Below are 26,152 nucleotides of genomic sequence, written 5' to 3' on the forward strand. Positions count from 1 at the left end.
CCTTTTTAACATAACTGAACTGAGGCCCAGAGGTTGAAAAATACCTATGACACAATGGCAGAGCCAAGATTTGAATCGAGACCAAAGTATTGTCGCAATATTGAGCTTTCAGAAGGGGATAATAAGGCATGGAAAATCTCTTTTTGCACAATTTTGGCTCAGGGTGGGTGGTTGGGAAGAGAGGTTGGTGGTGCTGAAAGGAAGATAGAAGGCTTTTGGGGAGAGGGAGCGTTGCTGAAATAAAGTAGTTCTGTTAACTTTTTTTTTTTTTTTTTTTATGAGAAAGAGTCTTACTCTGTCGCTATGCCTGGCTATTTTTTCTGTTTTGGGTAGTGATAGGAACTCGTTCTTGCTCAGGCTGGCCTTGAACTCCTGAGCTAAAGCTATCCGCCCGCCAGAGTGCTAAGATCATAGGCATAAGCCACCACACCCAGCCTTTGTTAACTCTTGATATTGCTTTGGCTGTTATGAGTCAAGCTACATATACTTACACATTCCAATGCCCCATTATTTTTTTTAAAACGGTTTTTTAAATTAATTTATTTTAGAGACAGAGTCTCACTCTATTGCCCTCAGTAGAGTACTGTAACGTCACAGCTCACAGCAACCTCCAACTCCTGGGCTTAGGCAATTCTCTTGCCTCAGCCTCCCGATTAGCTGGGACTACAGGCGCCCACCACAACGCCTAGCTATTTTTTGTTGCAGTTTGGCTGGGGCCGGGTTTGTACCTGCCACCCTTGGTACTTGGGGCCGGCACCCTACCCATCGAGCCACAGGTGCCGCCCCCAATGTCCCATTATTTTGGAACATGATAAAAATAGAAAGAACATAGAACTCAATTGTAAAATTGGAGCTGTTTGGGCTCTTTAACCAGAGGAGAGAAAATTAAATTTATAGATTTAATTTTTATCTTTCATCTCTAGAGTTTTTGTTTCCATTTTACTTGATGCTACTAAATGCCCTTAAATGGTTCCCTTGCCTGGTGACCTTCTGAATTGTAAATGGCTAGCCAGTGCTCCAAGCAGCTTCCTCTGGGATGGGCGAACCTTTACTGACTCCTGTGAGTCAGAAGAGTTATTGCACCATTAGCTCCTGACCATCTGTTTACCAGCAAGCATGACTTGGTCATCACCAAGCTAGGGGAGAGCAATGGGGTGAGGTAGGCTGGGAAGACCAAGGTTGCAGTTCTGACTTTTCCTGTCAAGGGAATTAGTAGTCTGGGGCATGTTACTTACCCCACCCTCTGGAAAAGTGTGGAGGAGCTCTCCAAAGCCTCCTCTCAGATCTCAACTCTTCCTGCCTTTCCATGATTCTGGAAAGCCCCTGTGCTCCCAACCTCACTCTCCCTGCAGCCAAGGACTGTCTGTCGTGTGCTGCTGCTTTGTCCACCTGCACGAGACTTGCATGTCCCAGGGCCAGGCATGTGGAGTTTGGGGTGGCTTCATCCAGGGCCACAATGGGGACTAGGAGGGGCCAGTCCAGGGAAAGGAGCAAGTAGAGTGAGGAACAGAAACAGTCCAGTCCAGTGAGTCTGGGAATGGGGCACCAGGGGCATTGTGGAGGTAGGGAAGGTGAGTGGGAGCTACCCAAATGTGGCTGGGTGGACAGGAAGGAGCCCCCAGTGCCATCTGGGAAGGGGAAAGTGAACAAAGTCATGCAGTGGCCTCAGGAAGGGCTGTGAGCACATCTTGCTTTTCAGCAGCATGGAGGTGGCGTGGGGGTGAGCAGAGCAGGAAGTCCTGCCTCAATCCCCTATTTGCCCTGTGGTGCTGCTACCAGGGCTTTTGGGTGGGTGTCATTGTTCAGCTCCTCCTAGCCCATCCCTGCAGCCTCAGGCCTCTCCCCCGTCCTGATGCACAGGCTGATTTGGGATGAGTGAGGAACAATGGGAGGACAAAGGGAGGATCAGGTAGATGATTAAGGGAGGAGCAGATGGGGAGGAACCAGCAAAAGAGACAGTGGTCAGAGGACTAGGAGAGAAACGGTGAGTGGCAGAGTACTGGCGAAAAGCAAGGAGAGTTGGCAGGAGAGTCCAATGCCAGAGAGGCCAAGGGTGTGGGTGGATGGAAATGAACGATTAGCTAGAAAAGGAACACTACAGGAAGGGTGCAGGCCAGTCTGTTCTATCTTGGGGCTTGGGACGCAGGATGGGCCTGCATGGCGAGGTGGAGGTGAGGACGTTCTGTATGAGAAGGCTGGAGGGCTGGCTGAGCTTGGATCCCTTCCTCTGAAACAAAGCAGTGCAGGGATGGAGACAGGGAATGTTGTCAACAAGCCAGCGTGCTCCTGGGCTTGTGGGAGGGCAGAGAGTCCATGGTTCACGTGGGGTCCCAAGGACTCTTCTGGCTTTGCACTGAGCATTGACCCAGAGAAATGGAGGAGCTGTGCCTCTTCCAAGCTCTGCCTGGTGGCTTAGTCACAAAATCCTGAGGGGCTGGGGGATTCTGTGGGTGAGACAGTAATAGGCAGTGGCTGCCTCTAGATGTCGCCATCTGGCCATGCTGGCACCAGCGGCTGTGGAGTGGAAGTAAAGTGTTCCTGAGATGAGGCCTTGAGGCCTATCCCCAGCCCAAGCCAGTTCTCCCAGGAATGCAGCCAGGTACACCTTCAGTAAGCCTCATGGAACTCTGAGTGTCTTCAGAGTTTGAAATGAGTACAGGGTGGGACAAAGACCTGTCCTGTGGTCACCCAGCCCTACCTTGTGGGGAAGGAGCTGCCAGTGTCCCAGGCTGAGCCAGAGCCAGATGACAGGAGAATGGCTATCACCCTGACCAATCTCCCCCCGTACCCCCCCAATGTGGGTATTCCCCTCCGTGCACTGCCCCACCCTTTGCCCCTCTCCTCCGTTCCGCATTGACTGTAGCCAGTCCCTCACTCACCCTGCTAAGGGCCATCTGCTCCTGACCACCCCTGTCTTAACTCCAAGAACGGTCCAAACCACCTATATCTTCCCCCATCCCAAATGACAGCTGCCTCTCCAGTCATTTCCACCCACCACATGGCAGTCATTCTGACCATGTCACTCCTTTGCTCAGAACCCTTCTATGGCTCCCTATTCTTCTTAGAATGAATACTCAGACTCCTCCTCCCCAGGCTGGCCTTCCTGAACTCTACCTGCTGTCCAGGCACAAGGGCTCAGCAGTTACACAGAGCTTCATGTTCCTAGAATGTGCCAGGCCTTTGGCTTTGATATTCCCTCCTCTGGAACAACTATCATGTCACCGTCTGTCTCCACCTGGCTCACTTCGGCTAGTCAGCATGACTCTTCTGACGCATCAGCTGCCCTGGGAAATGTATCACTTTCTAGGCAAGACCAACTGCCTCCTCCAGTTTCCAAGGCCCTGGGACCCCCATCACATCTCCTCAGATAGTTCCTGTATATCTGACTACCTACTTGGCAGCACCATGGACCCCCTCTGACTCTCCTCCGGATCCCCAGGGATCAGTCCAGTCCTGGTACGAAGTAAACACTAGCACATGCATTTAAAATGTTACGGAAGGCTGGGCACCATGGCTCATGCCTATAATCCTAGCACTGTGGGAGGCCAAGGCAGGAGAATCCCTTCAGCTCAGGAGTTCGAGACCAGCCTGAGCAAGAGTGAGACCCTGTCTTTGCCAAAAATAGAAAAATTAGCTGCACGTTGTGGGGGCACCTGCAGGCCGAACTAATCGGGGAAGGCTGACCCAGGAGGATCTCTTGAACCTAGGAGTTTGAAGGTGCTGTGAGCTCGGGCAAGGCCATGGCACTCCAGCCTGGGGCAACAGTGTGAGACTGTGTCTCAAAAAGAAAGGAAAAAAACACATTAAGGAAGAAAGAGAGAGAAAAGAGAAAAGGATCTCTGTTTTTCCCCGTAAGTGGAAGTCATCTCTTCTAAGAGCTGGGCCAGGGCCCTGGTTATCCCTGGGATGAAGCCTGGAGCCCTCTACCTTTTGCTACTTGTTGTGTTTTTTTAGGATGACCATACATTCCTTGATACTCCTCCTGTCAAGCAGTGGGATCTAATACTCCTCTTGAATCAGGTTTGCCTCGGACTGGCTTATCACTAATACATTATAGTAAGTTCTCATTTAACATTGTCAATTGCTTCTTGGAAACTGGGACTTGAAGCAGAACAATGTAAAAGGAAACCAGTTTTACTATAGTTTAATTGATACAAACAAGAGTCAAGTACCTGTAGCATGCTTCTGGTCACAAAAACATTATTCAGTTTCTAAATGAAGACCCCAGGCTTGGTGCCCATAGCTCAGTGGTTAGGGCGCCGGCCACCTACACCAGGGCTGGTATGTTCAAACTCTGGCTGGGCCTGCTAAACAACAATGACAACTACTACAAAAAAAAAAAATAGCCAGGCATTGTGGCAGGCGCCTGTAGTCCCAGCTACTTGGGAGGCTAAGGCAAGAGAATTGGGTAAGCTCAAGAGTTTGAGGTTGCTGTGAGCTGTGATGCTATGGCACTCTACCGAGGGTGATATAGTGAGACTCTGTCTCAAAAAATTAAATAAATAATAAATAAATAAACTCTTCTAATATTAAACACTGACATAAATATGAGCTATGCATACATTTAAGAAAGATCTGGGCGGCGCCTGTGGCTCAGTCGGTAAGGCGCCGGCCCCATATACCGAGGGTGGCGGGTTCAAACCCGGCCCCGGCCAAACTGCAACCAAAAGATGGCCGGGCGTTGTGGCGGGCGCCTGTAGTCCCAGCTGCTCGAGAGGCTGAGGCAAGAGAATCGCTTAGGCCCAGGAGTTGGAGGTTGCTGTGAGCTGTGTGAGGCCACGGCACTCTACCGAGGGCCATAAAGTGAGACTCTGTCTCTACAAAAAAAAAAGAAAGATCAATAGGCGACGCCGGTAGCTCAATGGGTAGGGCACTGGCCACACACACCCACACTGGTGGGTTCGAACCCAGCCCAGGCCAACTAAACAACAATGACAACTGCAACAAAAAAAAGAAAAGAGAAGAAAGATCAATAAAAACGAGTAGGAGAACAACTTACCCAATTATTCCAGTTCGGAATCACTGATGGCCAAAGCCTATCCTGGCAGCTCAGGATGCCATCCCATCTCAGGTTGCATTCACACCACACAGCCATGCTCACTTGCCCTAGAGCCGTGTGAACATGCCCATGAACCAAATGTGCACACCTATGGTATATCAGAGGAAACCAGAGTACCCAGAGAAAACCCATGAAGACATGAGAGAACATGCAAACTCCATACAAGTAGTGCCCCTGGCCTGGAATTGATACTTTTAAAATAAGTGTTACAATGATGTTGAATGAAACAACTTTCAATGTATTCAAGGACCTGCTCTCCAGCAAAGGGGACACTGTGGTGGGCGGTGCCTGTAGCTTAGTGGGTAGGGCGCTGGCCACATACACCAAGGCTGGCTTCAAATCTGGCCCTGGGCCAGCTAAACAACAATGACAACTGCAACAAAACAATAGCTGGGTGTTGTGGTGGGCGCCTGTAGTTCCAGCTACTTAGGAGGCTGAGGCAAGAGAATCACTTAAGCCCAAAAATTTGAGGTTGCAGTGAGCTGTGATGCCATGGCACTCTACCGAGAGCGGCATAGTGAGACTCTGTCTCAAAAAAAAAAAAAAAAAGCGACACTGTGGACTGACAAAGTTGAAGTATGATAAAGTCTTGGTACTGTGATTGGTTAATATGGTAGATGTTACAAGGGGCTTTATTATACTAGTCACTGTACTGGCGTATATTAGAATTTTTTACTAATTATTTTAAAATTTTTAAAAATTAATTTAAGGCCGGGCTCGGTGGCTCATGCCTGTAATCCTAGCATGCTGGGGAGACCGAGGTGGGTGGATTGCCTAAGCTCAGGAGTTCAAGACCAGCAAAGAGGAAGATCCCATCTCTAAAAAAAAAAAAAAAAAGCTGGGCATTGTGGCAGGTGCCTATAGTCCCAGCTACTTGGGAGTCTGAGTCAAGAGGATTGCTCAAGCCCAAGATTTTGGGGTTTCTGTGAGCTATAATGCCATGGCACTTTACCCAGGGTGATGGAGTGAGACTCTGTCTCAAAACAATAAAAAACAACAACAACAAAACGATAAAAAAAGCACCTTCGTGGACATTCTCCCATCACTGCTCCAACCACGCTCCCCTGCTTCCAAGGAATCAGAAAAATCTCAGGTCAGGAATCTCAGTCTTTTTATGATGTGCAAAGCCAAAAGTGATCTGACCCTGCCCACCCTTCAACCTCATCTCCCACCTCTTCTCTTTGTGCCTCAGCCCCATGACCTGCTTCCAGCCAGGGAGTCTCTCCTGTTAGTTGGACATAGCAGGGACTCAATTCACTGTGTTAATAAACTACGTCACATTTGTGAAGATATGCTCAAGCCTGGTGCTGTATTGAGCACTTTACATATATGATTATCTCGTTTACTCCTCACACAACCCTAAGAGCAAGTATTATTAACCCACTTTACAGTCAAAGAAACTGAGCCTGGAGATGTAAAATGATGTACTCGAGGTCACAAAACTAGTAAGTGCAGAGCTGAGTTTCCAACCGTGGTGTCTGACTCCAAATCTTCTTAGCAATCATGCACTTCTGCTGATTATTTATTCATTTGATAAAAAGCATGCTCTACCTGCTCCTCAAAGGCCTGGCAGCCACTTAGAAAAGAGTGAGCTATTGGTCCATGGAAGCAATCTAGTAGAAGCTGGGGAAATACTTAGCAAGATGTGAATTGGATGGAGTTGGGGGAATTCCCACCCAGGGGTCGGACCTCTGCCTGTGTCTGGCATAGGGAGCTATGTGGATGCAAACTCCAACATGGGTCAGAGGAGACCCTATGTGTGGTGTTTTCCGGTGGCCTGATCAGCCTAGCCCTTGGGGCTGGGGGGTACAAGCTCAGGGGTGTCTGCCTTGATAAGGCCAGAGTGGAGGGGCCAGCAGATCACAGCCTGCCTTATTCTCCTGACCCTATGGCCCTGGGCTGGTCTCTGATCCTGCTCCCTGCCCTGGGCCAGGCACCTCTGGCTTGGGAAGGAGCCTTGAACTCCTCCAATACACAGTAAGGCCTGCCCTACCACCCAGCACCTATCAGAATTCAGCTCAGATGGAGAGAGAGGGTGTGGGGGGAGAGAAGAGAGAGCCAGAGAGACTCAATTACAAAAGGGAATTTGAACAAAAATGGTCATGGCATCAGCATTTGTAAGAAAGAGAAACTGGTCCCTGCTGACATGTCCCGTGTCCTATTCAGCGAGAGCTAGACAAAGAGATTCTGGTGCATCCATCCTGGTAGACTTTAAAAGTAATTGAGAAAAGAAAAAGTGATGGTGGAAAATCTTTATAGTTTATTTGACAAGACACTGATAATTGCAAATACTGTAAAATGGGGGGGGTCAGCTCCCAAAACAGAATGTATAGTGTGACCCCAAGTTGAAACACTCCCCCCAGCCCTCATGCATATGCTTCCACCAACTCCCTTGTGACTTACCCCATTGGCCAGTGGCTGGTGGGTGGAGGAGGGGTGTGTGACTATCTTGGGAAGGAGATGACATCACCCCTATCCTGGCTGATTTAGAACCGGGTAACTTTTTCCACCCATATGGCCCTCAAAGGCTTCTGCACTGGCTCATAAACCTTGGCGCCAGCCTCAGGGTAGTGGGGGGCCATGCTTTCCTCCCCAGGGTGGAGACAGTGGCCAGAATTGGATAGGGCACAGGTGCTGGAGAGGTAGAGTGGGTCTGGGGAGTCTTGGGTCCCAGCTGGGACCCTTCAAGAACTTTGATTCTAGCAGGTCCGGGTGTCCCATCACTCATTCTTCAGGGACTTTGGGGTATAGGAACATCCCAGAGATAGCAACCTTGTGAAAAGCTGAGCTGAGCCCCTGGTTGTGCCTCTACTTGGAATGTCTTGGGATTCCAATCAGCTGGCTAGGCCTTCCTAGAGAGGACATCCTCTGCTTCTGGACAAAACCCTGGTGAGAGTAGTTCTGGAGGGAAGAGATCTGGCTTGGGAAAGGGATCAGGGTTCAATTCCAGCTCAGCAAATAACTGAATTCAATTCAACTTGCCTCCACAAATCCTCCGGCCTCAATGCCCATCAGGCTGCCTCAAAGCTGTACTTCAGCCTTAAGGAAACTTCACAGTGTGTCCCAATCCCCTGAGCCCTGCCACACCTCCTGGCCTTTATCCAGGCAGTTGTCACGCCTGACTATCCTCCCCCTCTCCAGATGCCTTTGTCAACTCTCACCCTAAGCTGGGTCAGGTCCACCTGTCTCCAAGTCTGTGTTCATCATGCTAGCTTGTCTGTGTTCAGCTGGGGTGAGCCTGAGGGCAGGGGCTGGGTCCAAGGAAAATTCTAGGACATGCTGGATGAAGAAGAGGGCAGGCCACTGGAAGGGATCAGAGGTCAGGAGGGGGCTGACTGTGTGCTCAGCACTGTTCTGTGCCAGGGACTTGAGGGGAACCTACCAGTTTCCAGCCCTTCAGACTCCACAGCAAACAGCAAGAGAACATACTATGGGGCACCCAGCCTGCACCTTGTAGGCAAGAAACAGGAGCTGGGCAGAACCGGAGTGAGCTGGAGCATCCCTTCCTTAGCCTGGGCCCTGGGCATCAGGGCCAGGAATGGAATTCTCCAGCTGGATGAAGCTGTTCTTGGAAAATCCCCACAAGCCCTTCCAGAAACGTGCTTTTGTGCCTGACTGAGGCTCCTTCAGAGTTGGAGAAAAAGGGGACTTTCTGTTCTGGACGACTCAGGCAAGATCCTTGCCCTCTCTGGACTCCTGCACCTGGACTCTGGATCAGCTGAAGATACATGTCTATTGAGTGCCATCTGTCATCTTCACCAAATTCTCTCAGCCACCCCAAGAGGCAGGGAACAGCGTTCCCCTCATTTGAGATGAAGATAGACTCTTGGAGATGCCAAATACCTTGACCACAGTTACATAGTTGAGGCAGAAGTTGAGCCACTCTATCAAGGGTCAGCCTGCACATGATCCCAGGCCCCTATCTCCATTCAGGACCCCTGGCGGAGTAGAGTGAGCCTGCAGTCTGAGGATGTCACTTCCAGCTCAGTCCCATCTGACCTAGGCCTGGTCTGGCCCTGTGCCTTCAGCTCTCAGAATAACCATGCTGGTTCTGGGCACAAATTATAGGCTATCACCTGGGACCTATTTTTGTCCTTCGGGTAACAAGGAAGCCTCACCTTGTGCAGTAACCACTTGGAGCTAGGGTGGAACATGTGACCCCTAACTCCAGCTGACGTTGCTACCCTGCTGGGAAATGACCCCAACAGGGAAGCGGTGGCCTGGCCCAGCCACACTCCACTTCTCTCCTGGCCCCAGCCACTTGCCAGAATCTGGCTTCCTATGCCCATCCCCTCTTCTTGACAGCTCACACCTGTCTGCACATACACGCTATGACCAGGGTGCCGAGAACATCTTTATTTGTCCTTATACTTCATCACCAAGTCTTACACACCTGAACAGCCAGAAAATTCTTTCTCACATATAACTGTGGGAAAAGCCCATTTCCTCAGGTTCCAGAATGGAGTTCCAGAATCCAGGTGCAGGTGTTATCTGGGAATCCAGCATCTAGAACTTGACTTTCAGAATCTGGGGCCTATGGAACAGTAGCTGACAGCATTTGAGGAGATGACAGAAGTTGTGGGTACAACCACATGTACTCTGAAAGGTCAAGTACCATCCTAGGAGTCAACTTCAAAGCCATCATAGAGGGCATGATGCCTAGGGGTGGGGTCCATGATATATAAAAGAGCACCCCAATAGACTTACAGGGACCCCTTACTGCTGAAACCAGGGGTGCATATGTATTTTGAGGGGTGGGAAGTGTCATGTGCGAAAACTTCTCAGAAAAAAGACTGGAGGGAAATCTGATAAAAAACATTAGTGTATCAACAAAAACAAGAATGATTGCAGCTGTAAAGACAATAGTAACACCAGCTGTTTCATTTTTTCAAGGGCCAATTATGTGCCACCTGTGTGCTAAGTAAGGGCTTTGCTTGTATTATCTCAGTTAATTTCCACAATGTGTTCTTGTGAGGAGGGGTTGGGTGTAGCCTGTGAGATGAGCTCTATAAATATGGTTGGTTTTTGCCAGGTTTGCAGCTTCCCTGGAGGTGGGTGGATGAACCCTGAAGCCCATACACAGGGATGCTGTGCTCTCCCTGCCAGCATAGTTGGGTGTGAGAGGACATGGCTGCCCCTTGGGGATGCCTTCGGGGAGCCAGCCAGGCCCACTGAGCTAACCCTGGCCCCCACTTGGCCCTATTCCTCTAGGCACTGGGGCTGGAAATAGCAGCCGTTGGAGAGCTGACAATCAAAGGCCAGCTAAAAAAAGGCCCCTCAGTCTGGGCTCTGTCGCACACGGCTCATAGGGCCTATTTTGGGGGAGAGGGTGGCGACGTGTCAATGGAAAATCCATGGGGCAGGAGTTTCCAAAGTGCTTTCTTCTCCCCACCCTGTCCCCCTACCAAGTGTGCATGTGCACACGTGCGCCTACACACGCAATTTGCAGCCCTTAGCTCACCTTCCTGACCGTTGGCACCCTATCATCATCTTTATAATAGCCCAGGAGAGGGATGAGGACACTGAAGGTCAGAGAAGGCAAGTGATTCATCCAAGGTCACACAATTAGGATGTGGGCAGGACAGTGCCAGACTGGGCTCCTGTGCCTCACAGTGCAGGGATCTCCCATAGAAAGAGGCAGCCCCTTCACTAAGTAAACCAGCACATGTCCCCTGGAGTGTCAAAATCTCAGTAATGGGAGCTGTATTCTGGGTCGAACTGGGAAGAAACTGAGGGTGACTTGTAATCTTAAGGGGACAAGGGGAAGAAATACCAGTAGAAACCCCCAGGCCAGTGCTGGTAGCACCTTGTCTGGCCATAGGAGAGGCAGCTTCATCTGTAGTGAGCCCAGCCCCCATCATTCCTGTGACCACTTTACCCTTTGCCCTGCCCGGGCCCCCAGAGGCTGGCAGGCCCTGCCAAGTTTCCAGGGAATGTGTCAGATAAGGGGCTTGTGCTCATGACTCCCTCCCACCTACCACTATCTCTGACCCTACTGCTACAACCGCCATGTGGTAAGAATAGCCACAGTTCCACTGAGTGGCACACACAGGGACGCCAACTACTTGAGACAACACAGCGATGTCTTTAGGTGGGCAGCTCTGGTCCTCAGATTGAGGGCAAGGCTCTAGGTCCCTCTCCCCATCCATTCCAGCCCCACCTGGCCCTCCACCATTCTGGGCCTGAAGTCCCACCACAGCTTATGGTAAAACCCCAAGCTTTGCCCCTGCTGCTGCTGCCTTGGTGGGTTGTGGGAGACCTGACAGGGACCATATCATCTTGCTGATCCTGGTTTGGGGCCAGGGCCCTCCCCTCTGCCAAGGAGCTATATAAGATGGAGCTAGACATTGACTCTGTCTGGGCCCATAGGCAGGGCAAGGTGGCACTGCAGCCCCTGAAACCTAGGAGACAGCTGGCTGAGGCTTCTCCTGGGGGTAAGGCCCCTCATTGTCCTGATAACCTCAGGCTGACCTGGCTTCTGAACATCCCATGAACTCTGACTCTTTGACTTTCTGGTCAGTGGCAATGTGATAGGATGAGGGTCCCTGGAATATGACCATAGGGTGCATGTTTCCCTGTAGAAGTCTCTTTGCGACACATGTTGAGTGTGTAAGGGCAGCTGCATCACTCTGAAGGGAGAGGTTGTTGCCATGGAACTCATGGTGAGCGTCTGTCACTGTGACACTGGAAGGGAGAGATCCAGGGAGCCTCGTCTTTGTGTTCTGTCACTGTGACACTGGAAGGGAGAGATCCAGGGAGCCTTGTCTTTGAGTTCCCAAGTGACCGTGACATCTGGAGTTATCAAGGGGGCCGAGTGCCCCAGGCTCCACATCAGTGATCCTTGCAACTCTTACAGCCTGACTCACTGCATGGCCCCAGAAACTGGGACACCATCCGCACCCCGCCACCTGCCCCAATGCCCTTGCTATTCAGGTGACTCTTCCTTTGACCCTTGGGCCTGCTTCCTGTCCCTCTACCTCACCCATCTCTACATGTCCTGGAAGGAGGTCAAGGTGCTAGGGAAGGGGAAGAAGGATGGGCTGAGATGAGTTCCTTGCACACTCATACATCTTCAACACAGGCACCACACAGAACAGACTGCAGCATGCACACACACACATACACACACAGGTGCCCACAAACACCTGCTAGAGTGACAGGGCAGCCCAAGGATTTCCTAAGCTTAGTCTCCCAACACTTGCCCTCCCAAGCAGGCTCCCCACACTCCCTGCAATTCTTTGGGTCCTCCCATGCCTCTGAGGCCCTCCATTAGAAACTGTCATTCCCAGTAGCAGGACTTCTGCAGGGGAGACCATGGGAAGAACTTCTGCCCTGAGGCCCAAGCTAGAGTCCCTGGGCTGGTGGGCGTTGGTAGCTTGGGGGAGGTGCGGTCCCTGAGACTCCAAGACGGTTTCTTTCTTTGTGAGTGAGGGCCAGACTGACCTCTGGGCCTCTTGCTTCAAGAGCCCTAATCATTGGGGCTGGAAAAAGTTTAAAAATATCCTCTTGTTTACATTCTTTCCAAGCCCGCCTCCCAACCCTCAGTGCTGGATCCCTTTGATCGGGCCCTGTGCCTCTGGAGGGGACCTGGGAGAGGGGGAGCATGAGGACCCCACTGGGGCTGACCCCTCAACCCTCTCCAGCCCCAGACCAGTCAAGGCCTGTGAGACCCCTCACCATTGCAGAATCAGAGAACACAGGCACAGGAAAGGAGCCCTGGTGAGAAGGAGTCGCCCAGCAAGTCAAGGTGGGGCAGGACCCAGTGTCCCTCTCCATACTCCTTCCCAGGAGCCTGGGCCTCTTGGGGCTTCTAGGAACTTTGTTGAAGTGTGAGGCTGTAGGCATCTGTAGTAAGCCCCCAAACATCCCCGGATTGGGGAAGGCCACGTTTATTGACTGCTAAAATGCGTTTTGCACGGATTTTCTCATGCACTTTTCCCAACAATCTCACGAACAGAAGCCCATTTTATTAACAAGTAAACCAAAGCTCAGGGAGGTGAAGCAATTTACCTGGGAACACACAACAAGGATGAACAGAACGTGGAATGTGGATCACATACTCTTCTACCCATACTGAGCCATCTCCCCCACCTCACCCTAGCAGGATCTAGGCTCTGCCTGCAGACCAAGGCCTGCCTCTCTAGCACGATCACTGTAAGCTGTCACTGACCCACTGCCAAGCCTAAGAAATCAGTGCCAGCTTCGTGTCTCTCTCCTTCTGTGACCCTGGATGAGCCACACCCCCTCTCTGAGGCTCACCTTCCTCTATAGAATGGGGATAAAATTACAGGAGAGGTTTATGTCCACAGATGCTCAGGGAAACGGCCCTTGGAACGCTGCTGGTAACACAGTGGGTAGGGCGTCGGCCACATACACGGAGGCTAGTGGGTTCGAATCCGGCCCAGGCCAGCTAAAACAACGACAACTGCAACAACAACGATGCAACAACAACAAAACATAGCCAGGCGTTGTGGCGGGCACCTGTAGTCCGAGCTACTTGGGAGGCTGAGGCAAGAGAATCACTTAATCCCAAGTGTTGTGAGCTATGACACCACAGCACTCTACCCAGGGCAACAGCTTGAGACTGTCTCAAAAAAAAAAACAACAAACTGAGCCCTTGTTCCTGGGGAAGGGCTTGGGGATCTTGTGGTCAGCTCCAGCGCTGACTCAATCAGGGAGTGGCCTGGGGCCTGGAAGCCCAAGGAAGAAGCCCTCACACTGGGGCAGATGCTTTCATTTAGCCTGGTATCCTGTCATCCACACTTTTCCTTTTTTGGTCCCCTACCTACATGCCCACCAACCCACTCATCCACCTTACTACCAGTCCACCCATTCACCTAGCCATCCATCTATCCCCTCACCCACCTATCCAGTTATCTATGTATCCATCCATCCAGTACAGAGTAGTTCCAGCTCAGGCAATACATCTTACTGACTGATAAACCTAAGAGGCTCCCTCCATCTCTGTGCAATTTACTTTCCTACCTATACAAGTTTGGGTGATCTCTAAAACTCTTCTGGGGGATTTTTTTTTTTTTTTTTGCCGGGGCTGGGTTTGAACCCGCCACCTCCGGCATATGGGGCCAGCACCCTACTCCATTGAGCAACAGGCGCCACCCCTTCTGGGGGATTTTGTGGGAGCCTGAAAATTGGGAGCCAGCTGAAGATTGTAGACATTTACAGAGAGGTAACATGGACCTTGGCAAGACAGTTCTATCTTGTGCCCTGGTTCCAAGACTCCCAACTACATCCCTTAACTTCCCTGATCTTCAAGATCCTCCATAGAAAACAGGGAAAATTAGCTGTCCTTGTAGATTGATGAGAGGATTAAATGAGTTGCTACCTCAAAAGTGCTTTACAGACTGAAGATTTTGGAGAGAGTGCAGGCTGATCAGAGGATTGGGGAAAGAGGCAGGGAAGGCCTGGTGGGGCTAGGGTAGCCAGGAGAGCCTCCGGGGTGGGGGTGGGGTGTTATGAGGGCCAGCCCCAGAGTTTGTCTCCTGAGCTGGGGATTCTGGCTGAGTCTCCCAGCCTCCCAGGCAACCAGGTTGCCTGGCCCCATCTCTCTCAGCTGGGCTTGGCCCCTCTCCCACAGAATCTGCCAACAGTGGGGAGATTATCTCCTAAAAATAGGGCTTGGGCCACACAGAGGTTGTTTTTCTCCCTTCCCCGTGATTTACCATCATCAGCTCAGGGTGCCTGGGATAGCAAGCTCCCCTCTGCCTCTCCAGAGATCTTATGGAAGGGGTCGTGGGGAATCAGCACATATCTAGGGTCAGTCAAGGGTCAGGAATTGGAGGTCAATCTGGAAGTATGGTCAGGGTTCAGCAGGGCAACAGGGACATGGCTTAATTTGGGGGCAGGGGCAGCGTTTCACCCTGGATAGGAGCATCTATAGGATAAGCCATGGTGATTCCTGTCCTTCTCCAGTGGTGTCCGTCTGAGGGACTGCCTGCCCTGACTTTCTGCAGATGCACCCATGCACTCACCAGCCTGTGTGTGAAACACAGAAGTGCCCTGGAGCCTGCGCTGGAGCAGAAGGACAAGTCCCCAGCTTCACCTCTCCTGTCCCAGCCCTGTGGGGCCCTCTAGACTTCTGTCCAGACCCCTCCCGAGACTGAGGACCTCTGACCACCCCTGTGTTCAGGCGACTCAAGCACAGGGACACAAGGTGTTCCCGCATGAGCAGAAAACACAGACTCATAGGTTGTGTCTATGACACAGGTGACATCCAGGAAGACACAGAAATGACACCCTCAAACACACCTCTTCTCAAAGATGCCACTTCTCGACTATCACCTGCAGAGTTAACCCACCTGGGGTCTATGGTTGGTAAGCTCTGGATGCCCAAGGAAATGGCCTGTCTTGCTGAGGCCCCAAGATCTCACCAACAGCCCATGTGATACCCCTATGTCCTTCCTCACAGGGGTCCCCAGTCTTGTTCTTCAAGCTCCCAGACCCTTTCTCAGCATCAGGAGATGGGGAAGGCATGAGGGGTCAGGTGTGGCACACTCACACACACAGTCACATGCACACATGCATGCTGGAACATGGGCAGAACAATCCTTAAGGCCCAGCCCAGCTCTCCGAGGTTTTATTATTGGACAAACATGCTGCCGTTTGGAGCACTCCCATGGGCATCACATTAAAGTCTGTGTTCAGGCTCTGGGATGTGTCTGGTTACAGTGTCTCCACCTGAGAGCAAGTGGTGAGGCTTCTACTCTGTCCTGGCCGCTGCTGGATCTCCAGCGCTCGACCTTCTCCCGTCCTTCTCAGATGGCGCTAGAGGCCAAGCTCCCAGCTAGGCGTGCCTGGACCATTCAGACGGCTGCTTTCAGGGGCACGCTGTCCGCTGGCTGATCTAGGTCCTTCTTCCTTGCCAGGGACAAGTAGCTGAAGATGAGGATGAGGAATAAGCCTGAGGGGCCCAAAAGAGATGGATCAGCCCTCACAAGAGGCTGTGGGACTGCTTATCATGAGGGACTCCCTGCCCTTGGTATTGATTTAATAAACAGAAGAAGTTCCTGAGGCTGGGCTGGGTATGACTCTGGTCCTGGTACTTAGAGAAGTTTGACTGCTTGGCCTGCTTGGTCCTCTCCAGACCCTCACCCCCACAAGGCCACTCCAGTATACCTCAGCCTCTAAAGTCCCCTTCTCTGTGGGACAGTTTAGGTGGAGCTCATCTAAGAGCCTCTAAGTTGTTTCCATGGACCTCCAAGAGAAAGGCACATCACAGCATTGTGCTAGAACCAGCAAGGAAAGTATTTAGAGGGGCTGAAAAAATAAAGGAGATGGAGAGGGTGGCTGAGACCAAAGGAATTCAGCTAGAAAGACCTGGGCTCTGCTGCAACCTGGCTGTGTAAACTTCAGCAAGTCACTTAACCTCTCTGGACCTCAACCTCATCTGCAAAGTGGGGAGATGCCAGGATTTACCTCGCAGGGTCAAAGGAAGGATTCTATGCAGTAATTCACATAGTGTGTGTGGTAAGGACCACAGAGTCCATGTGCCATCAGGTAACAGTAACACGGTTATCAATGATGAAATAATGACTATAATGACAGTGGGCAAAAACAGAGTTGGGAAGTCCTTTTTCAGACCTGGGGCACCAGGGGACAAGGGGCGCTGTTTATTTGGAGGCTGTGGCTCAATCAGCCATCACCCTCCCCTATGCATGTGCCCCACCTCCTTACCTATCCCTGCCAGGGTGCCCATGAGGATGCCCACTGCTGACAGCTTCGTGGGCATGCCCTTCAGGCGGCCCACCTTGCGCATGCACTGCCCCTCCACGTTGCAGCGACACACAATCACTGAGGGGAGAGGGAGAAAAATAAGGGTGGTGTGGGAGCCCCCAGCCTGGCCAGCCGGCTGATAAGTGTGCTTTTGTGTGTGTGTGTGTGTGAAGGCACGTGTTCCTCTGCATCTGTCCCTGTGTGTACTCGAGTCTAAGTGCCTGGCCACAAACGTGCAAGTGTGCACCGGCACATGTTGTCTGCGTGAGCCTGCATTGTGCGTACCCAACCAATCCCCCTGCATCCCGGTGGTCCCCTCAGGCACTGCAGGCTGCCAACCTTGCCTGCACTAGAGCCCCAGCCTCACCTCGAACCAGGAGCTGCCACATCCGGGCATTGTGTCTGACCACTACTGGAACCATGTGTTCACGTGGCTCCACCCAAAGCAGGGCCAGGGTGAGGTAGGCATGGGAACCTGTCAGGAGAGTGGGCAATGACCAGGGTCACTAGCCTGGACAGGCCCTCTGGTGGGTGCTCCCTCTAGGCCCAGATCCACCCCACAGTGGAAGGGCATCTCTCTTCCAAGTGTCCCCCATACCCCAGCCACCCAACCACCCAGCCTCCTTCCTTTCCCCCATCACACACCATTGAGAGGCTGCAGGCGCCAGTCCCGCTGCACCGTGGGGTTGGGCCCAAGGGCAAAGCTATAGGGACCATGCCCACTGGCCAGGTCCAGGTCCTCCCTGGGTCCACTGACAATCACCCCATGGTCCTGGCGGGGCGTGCAGAGGTGTTGGGAAAGCACAGGGGCTGGAGTCAGGGCTGGGGCAGGAGGGGCCTTCAGGAAGTGGACCACGAGGGTTGCAGAGGTGCTCAGACTTGGCTCATCTGCAGAGGAGGCAGTGCTGAGCTGACCCAGACGTTGCTAGGGTGGAGGTGAACTCCGGAGTCCTGGGGCTGATCTGTCTCCCTACATCCCACAAGACTCACCTGCCGCTCTCCCTCCATTCTTCTATCCATCCCTTATCATCCCCTGCTAATGTGGAAATGCCTGCACCACAGCCCAGCTTGGGCTGAAGCCTGCCTCCCTGCCTCCCTGACCTCCCCATCCGTGGGCCAGCTCTTCCCCTGTCAGAGCCAGTTCAGAGCTCAGCTCATCTCCAGGCACACTTGCCCCAGCTGCAGCCCCTGGACCTCCTTCCAGCTCCTTACCTCTGTACCCCCTCTGCCTCCAGCCTGGCCCTGCAGTGATAACCGGAGTGGCCCTCCTGGGGCTAAGGTGCAGGGCTGGGACTTGTGAGTGTCAAGCTAGGAGGTTGGTCGGGGAGGGTAGTAGGAGAGGACAGGCAGAGGCCAGGCCTGCCCACCTGGGGGGTAGACCCAGTCTCAAAGAGGGACACTGGACCCAGCTCCTTATCCCTTCTTCTGTCTGGCGCTTAGGGGACGTGGGCAAGAGCCCCAGAGCAGAAACTCAGTCCTGCCCATCTGTCTATCTGAGGTTTGTGCTCCCTCCTAGGGGGAGGCCGTACCTACAATGGCCATACCTGCATCCTGGACCTCCACAAGCACTGTGTATGTGTCCCTAGGCTGGGTGCCCTGCAGAGACTGAGCTGTGCGCACCTCTCCGGAGGCATTCCCAATGCAGAGCCAGCCCTCGGAGTCATTGACCAGGGAGAACCTAAGATCTCAAAGAAAGGGAGTGGTTGGAAGGTTCTGGGACACATATGGAATCTTGCCTAGAATCTCCTAGGGCCGTGTGACCTGTGCAAGCCCCACGCTGTCTCTGTGAGACAGCGCAGTTCCCCAGGCGCCCTGTTTCTCTCCCCAGCTTCAGGACTTGTGGTGGTGGTGGTGGTAGGGGTTTCAACAATGGGTAATGTGACTGGGGAAGGGACGGGGAAGGGACTGACAGAGCCTGGGGGGCTGGATTCAACTTCACTAATTTCAGGTCACCCTGCAAAGGGGTTCGGGTGGGTCAGAGCCTGGAAATAGCCTATCTGTGCTGCAGTGTGGGTGGGAGTTGGAGGAAGCCCTGGTCCTCCCTCCAGATGGTGAGGTATAACCTGAGCTCTCATGGAGTCCAAACACATGCCTCCATGCCCTGCCCAGTCTATCTAGCCCTCATGACCCCCAGGCGACACAACCTAGGAATCAGCCATAGTTTGAGAAATAGTCCAGGTCATAGATACTAGAAGTATCTTCCGAGGCCCAGAGATCAGTCCTGGGGAGCCAGAGAGATCCAGCCCAGATAAGGGGCCAGGCTTTCTGCTCACCTGAGGGATCTGCTCATGGGGTCTGCAGGCTGGACAGTCAGCAGGAGGAAACCAGCTGGGGTGCCGACTGGAACTGTGGTCTTGTAGCTGTCCTGATACAACTTGGGGGGTGGCAGTACTCTTTCCACCAGCACAGTCACTGTGGCTGTGGCTCCAGGGCCAGGGCCTGGTCCCACCAGCTCTGCCACGTTCTGCACTACAACTACCACCTCGTGACTTGGAGCTTCTTCATAGCTGAGGTTCTGGGACAAATGAGCCTTGGGTTACTGGTGGGCTGCAGCATAGTGCATTGTGCATGCACGTGCTCATGCGTGTGCCCCTTTACCACCTGCCCAGCCCTTTACCTTGAGGAGTCGGAGTTGGACGTGACTAGAGCCTGGCTCCCAATCCAAGCCAAAGATCCCATCCATGTTGCCCCCATCAATAGCAAAGTTCATGAGGCGGAAGGCAGGCTCAAGGTCAGCATCAGTGGCCATGAGTGTGGCCACTAGAGTCCCAGGTTCCACATCCTCAGGAATGTTGATAGGCCCAATCTGGAGAGATGGGGAGGGGCGGTGAGCACCTCATTAACACCCGACCCAAGATCTCCTCCCCTGCATCTGCTTACCTGGGAAGTGGTGAACTCAGGAGCGTGGTCATTGACATCTGAGATTGTGACTGTGACCTCACACGTGCTGCTGAGGCCTGAGGTAGGAAAGCACTTACTGGTGAAGCCAGGATAGGAACTGAGGGGCCAGGGGACCTGGGTCACCATCAGGGCACTTACCACCCTCTGCTCCTGCTAGGTCAATGGCCAGCACTTGAAGCAGGGTGTTCTGGCCAGCTTGAAGTGGAACAGACCCCAGTGTCACACTGCCTGAAGTGGGGTCCAGCTCAAAGGCTCTCCCTGCTGTCCCTTCCTCGGGTTCAAGGCTCAAAAGCCGATACTCAATGTGGGAATTGGGAGAGCTGGGAGCATCTGCATCCTCTGCAGACAGCCTGGTCACTTCAGTACCTACAAGACAGTATCCACCCAGGTGGAGGCCAGCCTGGAGGCCTTACCCTACCCACTCCTTTTTTGTGCTAAACCAAACTTGAGCTCTTATGTGTGTCTTGGGGAGGGACATTGATATGAGGGCCTGACACTGAGCCCCCATTGCAGAGAAGAGCAAAATAGAATGGTTTATAGGGACCCCACCCCTCCCCCATCCCTGATAAGGCACATAGCTCACCTGGGGGGCTGAGCTCAGGGATGTTGACTGGGGGGCCAGGTGGGGAGCAGACAGGCACATTGTCATTTTCATCCATCACCGCCACACGCAGTTCCAGTGGCTCTGCATAGTCCTCACCATGGGAATTCTGAGCCCACACTTGGAGCAGGTACTATAGTGGGCAGTGGCGGGGTGGGGGTGGGGGTTCAGGTCAGGCCTCTGCACTCTTCCACTGCCTCAGTATCTGTAGGGGATATGACATCCCCAAAAGCAACTGGACAGTGAGCAGGTACCCTCAAGCCTACACCCTGGCTCCCCTCTCACCTCACCTCAGCCTGGGCTTCTCGGTCCAGCTCACTGGTCACGTAGAGTTTCCCCTCTGAGTCCACATCAAAGGGCCCAGGGGGCTGGCTCTCCAGGCGATAGTGCACATTCCCCCCACTCCAGTGTACCTAAGAGGGGGGACACAGAATGAGGGCACCCTGGATCAAGGGGTGGGAATAATCCATGTCAGCCCTTGTGACCAAGCTGATTCTTAGGGGAGCAGCCTGGACTCAACTACTATGTGACCCCAAGCAAGTTGCTGCCCTCCCTGGGCTTCGAGTCCAGGTAGGATACTTCTGTGAAATGGGACACTCATTTGTGGTGGCAGCTCCATAGTGGGCTTGCCCTGGTCCAAGCCTGGACCCTGCCGAAATTGCCTGAATGACCAGGTTATTTTATTTTCTGCTCTATCAGCCTGGTCCGGACCCAGGGCATTCCTAGAAGAGGCCTGAGACATTCCTGGCCTAGGTGACAATCTTCATGACATCAGGAGGTGGCAGCTGTTCTCCCTGAGGAAGCCTTATGCACACTGGAAGGTCAGAGCGTAGAAACACGCCTATTAGAGGATGGCAGGTAGGGGATATAGGCCTGGTCCCAGGCCTTGAACACCCCACACCACAGTGAGAAGTGATGGGGAAAATGGAGGGAGGAGCAGAGATCAAGCTGGGTCTCAGAGCCATCCTCCAAATGTCCACAAGTATCAAGACCACCTTCACCATCCGTGAGGCTGCATCTGCTACTGATGGCCACTTACCTGGGCAATGTGGTGTGGGTAGGGGACTTTGAGATTCTCCGCCAGGTGGATAGGCTCTTGGGGCACCCAGGTATTCTCTACTATGGAGACATCTACGGTAGCTGTGGCCTGGTGGCCTGAGACCTGGTCACCCATGTCCTTGACCTGTACCAACAGCTGGTAGGGCCCCTCCAGGGCATGGTCTAGGCTGGTGCTCCCTAAAAGGGGTAGGATGGTCAACTGAGAAAGAGACCAGGGCATCATTCTGAGCAAGGTGCCAAACACAAAAGCAATCGTATGGCAATTGTTCAGGATGTTCTCTTGGCCAAGGGATGGGAGGGCTTTTTAGCACCATTGTGAGCATCCAGCCAGGACTTGACAATGTGCAGTCACTTCCATATCTGTCCGCATAGGGGATGGTTGATGGGCTGAAGGAGTAGGTGGATGATGAGGATGGGGAGGTGGGTAGATGATCAGCTGGATGAATGAATGGTTGACTAGGTGGATGGATGGGGGTTTAGGCGAGTGAATGGGAGTGTTTGGATGAGTGAGTGTTAGCAGATGGGCTGCAGGGGTGGTGCAGTGGGAGGTGGGTGGCTGCCTAGGCTGATGTCTGATTCACTTTTCTTTCAATCCCCAGCCTGTGGCTCTGGTCTGAGCTTCCAGATCCTTATCTTTCCTGCCATCAGTCCTGAGGTCTCCCGGCAATGTCCTAAGATATAACTCCAGAAACCACTACCATCCTTGTCCCTTTGGTCTGAGTCTCCAGAGTGTAGAGGTCAGGCACTCCATTCATACTATTTCCTAGCCCTCCACATGTGGTTCTGCCTCGGTGGTCTTCTGCTTTGCTTGTCTCCACCTACAACGCCCTTTCCTCCAACTTTGCCTCTCAAAGCCCATCTTACTCTCACAGCTCAGATGTCATCTTCTCCAGCTTTCCCTGACCCTCCCTCCCTAGCATACCCAGCTCAGAGTCACCCTTGGGGCTGAGGGCCAGAGCCCCCAGCTGAGGCTCCAGCTGGAACATGTCTGGGGAAGGCTGGGCTGGGGCCTGGCTCAGGATGTGGAATCGCAGATCCGAGTTGGCTGTGCCTGGTTCATCCCCATCTGAAGCCTCGAGGAAGAGGAAGGGGATACCTAATGGGGGTGGGGAGGACAGAGTAAAGGAAAGAGGAGGTGAGGAGAGTTTCCCAAGCCTCCCCTTCTCTCCCTGTTCCTTCCTTCCATGTCCATCATGTCAGGACCTTGGCAACAGTGTTTTATCTCACTTCACAGATGAGGAAACTGAGGCCAAGAGTAGACGGGGAATACAGGAATGGGACAGAAATGGAAGAGGACAGCTTAGACCCCAGCTGCCCTATCCCTGTGCCAACTGTGTGGCCATCTCTTTATTCTCTGCTGTCCCATCAGTACCCACCTGACCTTGTTGTAAGTTGGCTGCCCTGGTCACTCACCAGGCCTGGTGCCCTGGCTCAGCTGAGCTCTGTAGATGGCTTGGGAGAAATGGGGCACCTGGTCATTCTCATCCTTCACATGCACGTGCACAGCTTGTGGGCCCCACAAGACATGTCCATCCACGGTCTCCAAAGTGACCTTGCAGGGAAGAGTGATCAGTGTCTGGCCCTGCCTTGCCTGGCCTCCCCTGGCTGGCTCAGTCATACCTGTAACTGGTACTCTGCCTGTTCTTCTCGGTCCAGGGCCCTGGTCACCAGCAGGAAGCCAGACTCTGGATCCACTGCAAAGAGGTCCTCAACTGCCCTGCCTGAGTCCCCTGACAGCACAACCTGGCCCTCAGCCTCTTCACGGGGCAGTGGCAGCTGGTGGGGCAGAACAGAAGTGAAGGAAATGGTGCCCAGGCCTGGGGGAAGCCTCCTCCATGGATGGCTCCATTATATATGTGAAAAGACTGAGTCTCAGACTACCGAGCCTTCTCCCTGTCCTTCTGACTTCCGTTGACACCCCCACATCCCAGGGTTTTAGAGTGTTCTTTTCATTTTTTATAATAAAGTTTCAGGCTTTTCTTTCATGTAAAAAAAAAAAAAAAAGAGAGAGAGAGACTGAGTCTCAGAGATGACTGGCACCTGCCTGGGGTCACACAGCCAGTAAGCCCAGGACCGAGATTCAAAGCCAGAGCTCTTTGCCCTGTACATTCTTTCTGAAGCTCTAAACCTCACCACCAATATTCATTCTTTAACTTAAAACTCTACTGTCTGCTGGTATTAAAATCTTTTTTTTTTTTAATTTTTTTTTAAGACAGAGTCTCATTCTGTTGCCCCAGGCTAGAGTGCCATGGTGTCATAACTGACAGCAACCTCAAACTCCTGGGCTCAAGCAACCCTCTTGCCTCACTCTCCCCAGTCGCCGGGATTACAGGTGTGTGCCACATGTCTGGTTAATTTTTCTATTTTTAATAGCTCTTGCACAGGCTGTTCTCTTGAACTCCCGAGCTCAGGCGATCCACCTGCCTCAGCCTCCCAGAATCCTAGGATTATAGGTATGAGCCACCACATCCACTCCACTGGTATTAAAATCTTCTTGGTCATTCACACTACAGTTTGAGCATCCCTAATGTGAAAATCCGAGATTTTAAACTTTTCAGCACCAACATGATGGCTCCATTCAAAAATTCCACACCTGACTTTATGTGATAGGACACGGTCAAAACTTAGTTTCATGTGCACAATTATTTAAAACATTGTCTAAAACTACCTTCAGGATATGTTTATAAGATGTGCACAGAACATAAATGAATTTTGTGTTTAAATTTGGGTCTCCACCCCAATAATATCTCATTATGCAAATATTACAAAATCTGGGATAAATTCAAAATTTGAAACACTTGTATTTCCAAGCATTTTGAATAAGGGACACTTCACCTGTACAACACACAGTTACTCTCTGGAAAGCAGAGTTTGAAAGAGAAACAGGCTCGGCACCCATAGCACAGTGGTTACAGTGCCGTCCACATGCACTGAGGCTGGCAGGTTCGAACCCAGCCCAGGTCAGCTAAACAACAATCACAACTGCAACAAAAAAAATAGCCGGGTGTTGTGGTGGGTGCCTATGGTCCCTGCTACTTGGGAGGCTGAGGCAAGAGAATAGGTTAAGCCCAAGAGTTGAGGTTGCTGTGAGCTGTGATGCCAGGGTACTCTACCAAGGGTGACATAGTGAGACTCTGTCTCAATTAAAAAATAAAAAGAAGAAAGAAAGAGAAACACAGTAAAAAAGAAGAAGGGTGTCAGCAGCATGAGCAGCAGAACTTGGCAGAAAGGGCGGGCAGTCACAGGCCCTCAGGCTCACCTTGGTCAGGTACAAAGGGAAATTTCCACCATAGTTCTCTGGGACTTCCACAAGCAGCTCTGCAATCTGGGTCTCAGGGAGCACCTGCGGAAGGATTCTGCCCCTTCACCAAGCTCTAGGACCTCACAGAAGAGGAGAATTTCTGCCCCTTTCCTTGGCCTAGCCATACCCCATCCACCCTCTAGCCTTTGACCTCCTGATCCCACAATGGGCCTGTAGCCCCAGCTCTGGACACCCCACCCCAAGACCAGCACTGTTCCTGTGGTCAGTGAAATTGGTCCAGGTAGATTCAGGGGCAAGGGTGCCAACCCCCAAGGCCAGAAGCTAAAAGAGGGGCATGAGGTCCTGCTTACCTGGGGGACGGAGAAGCAAAGGAGCCATAGCCAGGCAGGGACCATGGTCAGTACGAGCCTGGGGGATGTGGGAGTGAAGTTGCAGCCCAGATCAGAGGGTAGGGGACTCCATCCCCTACATATAGCCAGAGTTGTCTCACTAGACACTAGATTTCTCTCCCTCCCCTGTGAAAGGCCTGTGGCTCCCTCATCACCCACAGGGTAGCATCAAGCTCTGCTGCCAGGCTCATGGAAACCCCAACCCTGCCTCTTGGCTCTTGTCCCTACAAGGATTCTGCTAGAGTTTTACCTCCAGACCTTTACTTCTTCCTGTCACAACCTAACCCAGCTCACAGACCCCAAAGTGGTAATTTTCCTAGCAGCCCCCCAAATCACAAAAGCTTGAGGCTAGAAAGACCCTGATGACTGCGAGGGTCACTTCCTGTAGTCACTTCATGTTGCAGGCAAGACCTGAAGGACAGAACCTGGCCAAGGTCACAGAGGACTTGACCCAGGAATGGTCTCTGGGACTGTCCTGCTTCCCCCTGCCACCCTCCAGATAAGGAATGCCTGCAAGGCAGAAGCCCTGCTCTCATCGCCACATTTTCCAGCACTCAGCATGGAGCTGGGCACACAAGACATTGACAAACTGACAACTACTTTAAGATGAATCCCTGGGAACTCTTCCCCAGATGGGGAGAACAGGGCAGTGTTCCGCCTCCACCCCCGCCAACCCCAGCCTCAGACCTGCCTACCCGGCTGCTCCCAGGCCCTCACCCGCTGGTACCAAGGCTGCCTCCCTTGGTCCAGCCACCAGGCAAGAGGGTTCCGTCTCCAAGGATCTCTGGCTAGGCTGGGCAGGGTGGAATAGGGCAAGGTGGACACTTGAGCTGGTAGGCGGTTCAGCCTCACTTGCTCAGAAGTGGAAAACACCGCTGGGTCCACAGCTACAGGCCTGGCTCCACCCAGCCCCCCAAGTTACTCATTGACTTTGGAAAGCTGGGTGCTGCTCAGCCTCCGTGACTGCTAGCCCAGGGAGGTGGGCAAATCATTGGCCTGGCGCTTTCTCTACCTCAATACAGCCAAGTGGGTGTTCCTTGGCTCTCTGGGCTTGGACACTACCTCTGTTTCTGTGGCTCCAGACTTGGTCCCACTCTTCCCCAACGTTCCAGCGTCTGCAGCTGCACCTCTGCTTGCTCTGTTCCTTTTAC

General features: G+C 52.5%; 1 protein-coding gene across 3 annotated transcripts; it reads right to left on the bottom strand.

Annotated features, from left to right (window-relative positions):
• Positions 1 to 15,637: 15,637 nt before the first annotated feature.
• CDH16 (cadherin 16) lies at positions 15,638 to 25,853 on the bottom strand. Of its 3 annotated transcripts, none has more exons than XM_053603586.1 (18): positions 25,719 to 25,853; positions 24,963 to 25,020; positions 24,610 to 24,693; positions 22,971 to 23,126; positions 22,764 to 22,902; positions 22,288 to 22,446; positions 21,331 to 21,527; positions 20,582 to 20,704; positions 20,274 to 20,424; positions 19,829 to 20,056; positions 19,670 to 19,746; positions 19,407 to 19,595; positions 19,063 to 19,304; positions 18,334 to 18,467; positions 17,435 to 17,677; positions 17,157 to 17,264; positions 16,751 to 16,867; positions 15,638 to 15,977 (listed from the first exon to the last, which is right to left on the bottom strand). In XM_053603586.1, exons 2-18 carry the CDS (start codon positions 25,005 to 25,007, stop codon positions 15,880 to 15,882), a joined length of 2,490 nt encoding a protein of 829 aa, XP_053459561.1. In that variant the 5' UTR covers positions 25,008 to 25,020; positions 25,719 to 25,853; the 3' UTR covers positions 15,638 to 15,879. The 3 variants fall into 3 exon arrangements, with proteins under 3 accessions (XP_053459561.1, XP_053459564.1, XP_053459569.1); XM_053603589.1 differs by having other exon boundaries at positions 25,697 to 25,801; XM_053603594.1 differs by lacking the exon at positions 25,719 to 25,853 and adding an exon at positions 25,689 to 25,709.
• Positions 25,854 to 26,152: the final 299 nt, after the last annotated feature.

Source organism: Nycticebus coucang, chromosome 2 (genome assembly GCF_027406575.1).
Source record: "Nycticebus coucang isolate mNycCou1 chromosome 2, mNycCou1.pri, whole genome shotgun sequence".
NCBI classification, from domain to species: domain Eukaryota; kingdom Metazoa; phylum Chordata; class Mammalia; order Primates; family Lorisidae; genus Nycticebus; species Nycticebus coucang.

What these genes read in the sequence shown, in the direction of transcription:
- CDH16 (XM_053603586.1), bottom strand. Translation starts at nt 25,007, where the DNA reads ATGGTCCCTGCCTGGCTATGGCTCCTTTGCTTCTCCGTCCCCCAG. An exon ending in ACCCACACCACATTGCCCAG is followed by an intron (nt 20,705 to 21,330) that starts GTAAGTGGCCAT and finishes CCCCCCTCTTAG; the next exon opens with GTACACTGGAGTGGGGGGAA. An exon ending in CCCATGAGCAGATCCCTCAG is followed by an intron (nt 18,468 to 19,062) that starts GTGAGCAGAAAG and finishes TTGAGATCTTAG; the next exon opens with GTTCTCCCTGGTCAATGACT.